An 8,456-nucleotide genomic window follows, 5' to 3' on the forward strand; every position below is an offset into this window, starting at 1 on the left:
GATTCCTAAAGTGTCAGAAATTACAGTTACAAAGTTTGAAAATGACCACGATCTACACAGGACCGATGTGCTATTGAACAACATTATTAATGGAGTTTAAGATCTTTCCACATCTACAGCTTTCAGGCTGCCTCAGAGCAGAACAACTTACGTGTCTATACAGATTTTAATCCCTTTTTACCATAGACGAAGGCTACCATTAGAATTCCACCCTTTTTCTGAAAAGTTGTGTGTTTTTTTTTTTTTTTTTTTTAACAACGTTTCTGTGCACTGGAGAGTTAATTATCTAACCAGGGGGACTGTCCAGGACAGTGTTTGATTTAAAAGGCTCGAGGCTTTAGGTGCTCAATTAAGTAGCTATCGGTCTCAGACTGGACTATAATGGGCTCTTTTCTCTTTAACTCAAGCAACGGGGAGATATACCCCAGGTCAGGCTAATTAAAGCCAGGGGAGTCTTTAATTGTGATGACAGAATCGGTTTCAGTTTCCTTTCTTTGGGTCCTCAGTCCAAGAAGGTCGTTAATATTTCAGCATTTGGGCAATGCAATCAATCACAAACATCAAGAGGTTCCTTATATGGGGAAAAGGGAAAAGAAGGGAAGAAATCCCACCAAACCTCTGCACTTTAAAGGTGCTTTGCTCCTATACAAAAAACACCATGTAGCGTTAGTACTGTTTGCCAGCTCCGCTCCAACTCTCCTTGCTGACATAAAGAGATGGACAGCAAGTTGTATTTTTAGTTTAGTAATAATACTTAGCACCTTTCAGAAACTTCAATGACCAATAGGTGGGCTTATTTTCGACTGCATTATTACTTCAAACAAAATATACGCAATATGGTGCACTACCTGTTTTCTAAACTGCTTTCAGGCAAGGAGAGGTGCATTTCTAAAAGTGTGGCTGAAAGGTATACATTTGTACCTGCAAGTAAATATCAGCAACCTATCTGAGGAGAAAAATGCACATCCACAGCTACTGATCCAGAAGCAATTGGTTTTCCAGCAGGTTCCTATATTTAATCTAAATTCTGCACCAGCTATATTAAATGTAACAAAGAAATGCAACCCAGAAATTATGCCTGGAGCCAAGTCCATTAAAGGTACTTCGGAATAACTAGAGACCAAGCACCTTAAAAGCACCAGAAGCTATTGATACTTAAGAGGGGGGCTGTGAATAATCGCAATTGCTGCATTAGAGAGGGGAGGGAGAAAAAAAAAAAAATCAGCCAAATTACGCTTGGTTAATTCAGAGTAACAGATCTGCCCCCAAGTGAATTGGAGGCCTTGAATTAATTCTGTTATGACAAATCAAGATAAACGTTCCCCCTAAATTGCATGCGATTTAATTAATTTTTGAGATCCTGGGTTTTTTTTTTTTTTTTTTTTCCTAGCTAATAGTTCACATGCTCCTGTGCTGTCATTGTGCTTGAGTGGGCAGACTTCAAAGTGATATTAAATAACCAACTATTAGATTTACCTAGCACGTCCTATTGGAAAAGTGCCATTTAATTACCTAGCCTGTTCAATTAAAGGGACAGCATTCTCTGAATATAGCAGCTTGCTGTTGATTACCAGGGAAATGAACTCGCTGTCTGGCGGCGCCTCCGTTCCGAACGCTACCCCCTCCCCAAACACACCCTCCACCACCAACCACCACCAGTCCCCCGCCCGGGACCCCGCGCGGCGCTCACTGCGGCTGCAGGCGCCACGTGAACGCCCGAGCGGAGCCCGGGGAAAGAAAGAGCGACCCGCTCGCGCGGCTCCCGCCCTGCGCTCGCCCCCTCGCGGGCTCCCGCCCTGCGCTCGCCCCCTCGCGGGCCCGAGGCCGCCGGCCGGCAGGGCGCCTCGACCGACCGCGGCCTCGGGCGGCGCCGGCCCAGCCCTGCCCCGGCCCCGACCGGCCCCAACGAGAAAGGGCTAGCCGAGGACCGCCACCCGGGCTTCCGGTGCGTTTCCTCGTCCTCCCCGGACCTAGGGCCCCACCCGTCGGTCTCCGAACTTCCTCCTCTCGCTGCACTTTCCGCGCCAGTCTTCGGGCCGAGATGGGGGTGAAGGAAGAAGGGTTCGAGGAAAAGAGAAACGGAGTTTTGAAAAGCTACTTGGTGGCGCTAGCATAGAGCTGGGGGGGTCAGAAGCTGGGTGGGGAGAAGGAGAGGGGACAGTTCCAAGGTTCGCCGACTTTTGTAGTGGGGGCAGGCAGGCGTTGGCCCCTTTAAGATCCACCCTCCCTCTTCCCCTCCACAGCCCCCCCCCCCCCCCAGTCTTTCCCTCCCTCTCTTAGAGGCCAATTTTGTTAATTAAATGTTTTGTTTGCGACGCAGCTCTCATTCATTGCGGACACGTCATTCGGAGCAGATCTAAGCCAGAGACCAGATCTCATTAGATAAAGCCCATCAGAACTAAGAAAATGGAGGAGCCACTAATTAAAGCTTTTAATTGTGCGGATTCGCTGCAGCAAGGCAGCCGCTTTATCTGAAATCTTGGAGGGAGAGGAGGCAGAAGACCAGTTCTGCCCAATAGACACTTGGTCAGGAAGAGGGAGGGGACTAGGGAAAAGCAGTGCCCCCCCCCCCCATCCCAGCCCTGCTTCCCCTCAGCTTTTTAGCCATATCTTGGTAGTTTTCAAAAGCTCACACCTCCAAGTCAGGCAGCTTAAAGCCCCTTAATAAATGGCTCTGTGGTCCCAGTCGGGGCCGAGGAGCCGAAGGGCCCCCTTCACCTGGCATCTGGCAAGCGGATTACTCTGCTCTTCAGTGGCCATCCTTGCAGAATTCAAAGCTCCTCCAACAAGTGGACTGGGGAGGAGATTGGGGAGGGAGTAGCTGAGAGGAAAAGGAGGCGCGCCAGCTCCTCACCTTCCCACCCTTCTGGCATCTTGATGGGCACAGGGAGGAACACTGAAGGAAGACTTCAGAGATTCCTCAACCTGGGGGTGGGGGAGGCTCAGCTGTTGATGAGCTCTGAACGGAGTGGGAGGCGATGATCAATTCGGTACTGAGCTAGAACGCATCTCTCCCGGGAGAGGCCTAAGCTTCTCAGGGTAGCATGTAGTTCAAGAGCAAGCCTGGCTCCCGTTTTCAAAATCAGAGGGGGAAAAAAAATGAGAAAATGGACCCAGTTAATTAAGGCACGGGGCTGGGTACACATCTTCCATTGCTCCATTAAGCCAGTTGAAAACACCAAATGGGCATTTATATTTGGTCCCAAGAATAGGGAAAGCAGGCAACTCCCAGAAAGCCACTTGCCTAAACTTGTCCTGAGGGAATGCAAGTGGACCCATCTTCTTTTTAATTAGTGGTAATCAGAAGCGAAGGTTTTTTGAAGGCACTTGACAGGAGGTGAATCTGTACCATTCACGGCATCTGAATAGCACTCTCAATTTTTCCACTTTAAGTTACCCTCCCGTCTTACCAGTTTTGCTCTCTATTTAATTACAATACTGTCAAAGCTCAAAGCTCATGGCATTGCTTGGAAGGAGGACCAGAAAGCATTACACCCATGCTCCTGTTGATTTTCCAACATTTACTTCTAAAAGAACACTTAGTGAAATTAATGCTGCCATCTTAATTTAAAAATAAAAGCCCTCTCCCTTCCTATATTTCTTTTGCTTGGCTGATTGAGGATGCCAGCAGAGTGGACATAGGTTGCATTATCGGAATAACCAAATGTCATTTTGCTCCATCGTTTTAGATTAATGATACCACTGGGGTAAACATACACACACTCAGCTCTGAACTGCACTGGGATCTTTTGCACTTTTAGATGCAGAGTTGAGGGAATCACAATGGAGCTAAACTTTGTACAAAAAAACCTCACCCACTGATTTACCCGCATTAAAGAGAGCAACATTTTCTACTAATATCTATAAAGAAAACGGTTTAGGACAGAAATTTAACTAGAATGCAATTCTTCGTAAAAGTGAGCGGTTCTCTAATATCAACGGTGTGCGTGTGGGTTTTTTTTTTTTTAATTACTGGATGTTGAAACAGAACACCTCCTAGAAGCATTCATGTGCATCAGTCTATCAAACCATTTACTCAAATTAAATGTGTAATCCTTCAAATGCCTCCTTTCAAATTAATGAGTTTAAGTAGCTTGAGTTCACCTGAAAAGATCCTATAGGCACCTGACCTCCTGAATTCTTTCCATTAATTGCACTGAAACTTGTTGGAAAAGACTGCTTACATGGGTATATGAATGTTCCTATACATTGCTTTAAAATGCAAGATTAGTATAATTCTATAGCCTCTTTTCCTAAATCTCTTTTGGGGATCAAAGGTAGTGATACAAACGACAACAACAACAAACCCCAAATCTGCACATTCCTCAATTGAAAAACCTGCAAATTCTACATCGCAAACCACACACTAACATTGAGCACTACAAGCCTTCAAGTAATAGTACACAAAGAGAAACACTACCATTAAGGGTTTTGGGGTTTTTTTTTTGGGGGGGGGGGGGGGTGGGGAGAGGTAGAGTTTGCTCTAAGAAGAATTGCAAGTCTTTAAACTGATGGGTAATCAGCATTTTTCACAAGGAGCACAAAGAATGAGTCACAGTTTTCCACTCAAAAAAGTTTTAAAGTGCTTACGTAAATATAATTAGCCATCACCATAGGCAAATCATTTCTCACTAACTACACTTATTTGTAAGTCAATCTTTTGTCTCTGAGTTTCTATGTAGGTCCCTACCTTGCTTTAAGGTAGCAGCCTAACTCCCACTTTTCACCTGAGGGTCCAGTTGGGGCAGACGACTTAAAATTTTGGTCAGGAGAGTACCTAGCCTTTGCACACCTAAAGGCCCAGTCCCACCAGATGGACAGATCTTAGTATAGTTTTTGCCGTTAATTTATTATTAAAAAAATGGAAGATTAACACGTTCATCTTGAAACCCTTAAATCCGGCCAATCAGAAGGTTTTTGTGGTGAAGGCTACAATATATTCTCATAGGTGTCCAGTTCCTCTCCTTAAAACCCTTGGTAACCTTTGGCCTTGCCATTGCTCTGCTCACCCATCTCGAGGAAAGGCAGCCAAGTCTTACCTAATGTAGTCATTTCTGCAAAGGATCATGCCGCTCTTGGTATAACAGGACGTGCCGATGTCGCCCAGCTGCGCCTGGCAGCAGGAGCACTTGAGGCACCGGCTGTGCCAGTAGCTGTCCATGGCATAGAGCAGAAAGCGGTCCGCAATCTTGCCCCCGCAGCCTGCGCACCGCTTCCAGGAGAGGGAGCCGGCCGTCACCGGGGGCGGCTGTGAGCTGCTGCCCGGATTCACCATGGTCTGTAGAGGGCGGGAAGGGGACCGGGAGAGAAAGACAAAACAGGGGCAATGCAAAAGTTAGTAATCGCCGCGCGCGCGAGAGACCGAACACGTCCCCCCCCCCCCCCCCCCAACTCCCCGAACTGTTGGAAGGAAGCAGCGGGGCAACCGCGCGAAAGAGGGTGAGGGGGAGAGGAAAGGAGGGAGGATCGCCGGCAGCAGCCGCCTGTTTACTTTTCTCAAGCTTTGTTCTGGGGCCACGAGCTCCTCTCAACTTTCCAGCGCTCGCCGCCGCTGACAATTTCAGCTTGGGTACTGTCAAAACTCGGAGATCGAGGCTCGGAGGCGCGCTCCACCCCTCGCGGCGCCTCCTCCCAGCCCCCGCCTCCGCCCACTGCCCCCTCCTCCCTCCTTCGCCGCCCGCCTCCAGCAAATGAGGGTCAAACCCACCCACCGCCGCGCCCGGCCCCTCCCCGGCCCCAGCCGAGCCGGGAGAGCAAGCCGAGGGGAGTGGGGAGGCGGCCCCCGCCGGAGCCACGTTCTCTCCCGAGCTCTGCCCTGGGAAGTGCAGCTGCAGTTCACAAGTTGGAAATAGTTGGGTTTTCTGAAAGGGAGGGAGGGAGGGACCGGCAGAGGGGAGAGGGAGAGCGTGATGGTGGGAGGGGAGCGAGGGGACGCGAGGGAGGGGGTGCGGTGTGTAAAGTTGCGAAACTGGTTTTTCGTATTTTAAACAGCACCTTTCACATGCCATTGTGGTGACCGCCATCTCCCATTATTGTTCCAAATCTCATTTCATTTTGAAGATCAATGAGTGTTTTCTCTGGGTTTTCAGGACACAGGCAAGAATAATAGATCATTGAACTTTAGGATGCCTGTTAACTTCCTATACAAACACTCTCCACTTTGGTCTCACTAATCTGCCCTTGATCAGCAATTTAAATGCTAAAGCTTTGTTCCTCCAAAGGGGGGAGGGGGGGGCGTTACAGATAATATGCGGGAAGGCACTATTAAAGGATGCACAAGTTATATAGGAGCCAGTCCTGCTGTCACCAAAAACTGCTTTTAAAAATTCCCTACTCTTTCTAATGAATGTCACGAGAAGCAACTGGGGTATAATATAGGAATCAATTTATAAAGCTTAGCCTAAACCGATTAATTTGTTGCCTCCAATCCTGAGTCCAATAAAGTCCTAGTGTTCCTCCAGTCACTTATTCTATAAAAAGATCAAGTTATTTACTGCCAATTAAGCAGCCTGTTTTGTCTTTGTCCTCTGTAAGCCGAGAGTGTAGGCTCCCCCCGAGGCTCCCGGCTATCTGCTCAAGACGTTCAGCTGATACCTCAGAAGGGAGAGGGCGAACTTTGCCTGTCCCCGGCCCAACTTGGCTGCTGCAAAAAAAAAACCAGGGGAAGGGAACGAAACAAGGACTCGGGTTCCTTAAATAGGCCGATTTTAAACACATTTCCTCCGAAAGAGTCCCGGAACGTGTGTCCAGTGACCGCACAATAAACCAGAATAAGAACTGCACCAATTAAGCTGTAACAAAACCCTGAGACTTTGGAAACAGGACCACTCTAAAACCCATTAGCATTGCATTTATCCGAATGCATCATACCTTTATGTAAATTGATTTATCTGATGCATTTACTCGAGGAATTGCTTTTTGTTACAATTTCAGCCCTAACCCAAATGAATCTGCATTTCCTGCCCGAGGTCTTTAAACTGTTTCCCCCAACGTTTTAATCGCTCCGAATTCCTTTTTAAAAGGGGAGAGGGAGGGAGGAGATTCCAAGCTCTTCCCCGCCCCCATCTTTGGTGAGAGGTAAATATATATGTATATTTTTTTGAAAAGGAAACATTACACTGAGAAAAGCATCCAGTAACCCCATTAGCTAAAGCTCTTAAGGACAAGCAATACCTTAATGCTGATTAAATCTAAAAGAGATGAATCAAGAGGACTGACCAGAAACTGACTCCCCTGATAACTAAGGACGGGCCCTCATCAAGTTTCATTTAGAGTTGGAAAAAAAAGAAAGCTTTTAAGTTAAATAGGCTTATACTCTAGTAATTACATAGCCAAGCAATTTAGGTCCTGGGATAGTCAGTGAAATAGAAAGCAGAACTGGCAGCTAGAGGCAAAATCTGCCCCCCTTTAACAACGTCTCTGGTGTTTTTTAATGGAGACCAGGGGAGGGACAAACGTAGCGCTGGCAATTTGTAGTACAAAAATGGATGCTTAATTCATGTCTTGATTTTAATTAGGTGATTCACCGGATTTCTCCTGGATTGGAACAAAAGACTTATAAGCCAAGAGGAATTTTTGAAAAGAACCAGCAATACTGAATCCTGCTCACTTAGACCCTTTCTGCCACTGTTTCAAAAATAGTGTTTACTGGGGGGGGGGGGACCGTGACTATTTCCCCCACACTACTTCTCATACTTAAACCCTCATTTAAGCACCTCCTGCCTTTCCCTTAGGAACTGAAAATATCCCCACCCCCCTCCAGGGTCCCCACCAGCCCGGTCTCCAAGAAGAACCCTTTTGTAAGCAGGAACCGCTACAAAGCTGGCTGCCCTCCGTGCTAGCTCGCAGGCCGGCCTCGGTAGTTTCAGACTCGCGCATTATCTAAGCCGACGTATTGTTTACTTGCAATTTGGGACGGTCAAGGGAAGGAAGCCAAAGAAAACAGCCCTGGCCCAAATCGGTCCCCTCCTCCCTCCCCCCCCCCTCCTTGCCCGCGGCTCCCCAGCCGTCCCCTTACCTGCTTTTCCCCTATATTGCAATACTGCGAGAGGCGGCGGCGGCGAAAAGCGAGCGAAGCCGCTCGGCTTCCAAGGAAGGGGCGCCTGGGCTGGCGGAGCTGTAGGGAGGGGGGATGTTCTCGCAGAAGCAGGAAAGGGGAGGAGGGGGCTAAGGGCTGCTTTTTTTTTTTTTTCCTTTTTTTTTTTTTTTTTTTTTTTTTTTTAACGCGTCGCTCTGAGGCTGGGTTGGGGGGCCCCGCGTAAGTGGCGGGCGGCCGGGAGCAGGAGTGTCAGTCTCAGTCCTCGGCGTTCTCCTCCGCCTCCGGCTCCGCGCGAGCAGCTGCAGGAGCCCTCGGCCCGCGCGGCGCGGCTTCAGGCGCGGCGCAGCGGCAGCAACTGCTGCAATCGCTGCTGCAAGTTTGGCAATGTGGCTTCACTTTGTATATTCCCCCGCCCGGC

At 48.3% G+C, this 8,456-nt stretch overlaps 1 protein-coding gene across 3 annotated transcripts in view; it reads right to left on the minus strand.

Annotated features, from left to right (window-relative positions):
• The window catches only part of LMO4 (LIM domain only 4), a 51,802-nt gene extending 43,574 nt beyond the window's left edge, over positions 1-8,228 (minus strand). For 2 of the 3 annotated variants that reach the window (XM_049616849.1, XM_049616851.1), the window contains exons 1-2: positions 8,018-8,228; positions 5,040-5,278 (exon numbers count right to left, since the gene is read on the minus strand). In XM_049616849.1, coding sequence (XP_049472806.1) covers positions 5,040-5,275 — 236 coding nt within the window. In that variant the 5' untranslated portion in view covers positions 5,276-5,278; positions 8,018-8,228. Of the gene's footprint in view, positions 1-5,039; positions 5,279-5,491; positions 7,614-8,017 lie in introns of those variants that run through there. The other variant, XM_049616850.1, reaches the window with a different exon arrangement.
• Between the last annotated feature and the right edge of the window lie 228 nt (positions 8,229-8,456).

The sequence above is a fragment of the Panthera uncia genome (genome assembly GCF_023721935.1).
Source record: "Panthera uncia isolate 11264 chromosome C1 unlocalized genomic scaffold, Puncia_PCG_1.0 HiC_scaffold_4, whole genome shotgun sequence".
NCBI classification, from domain to species: Eukaryota; Metazoa; Chordata; class Mammalia; order Carnivora; family Felidae; genus Panthera; species Panthera uncia.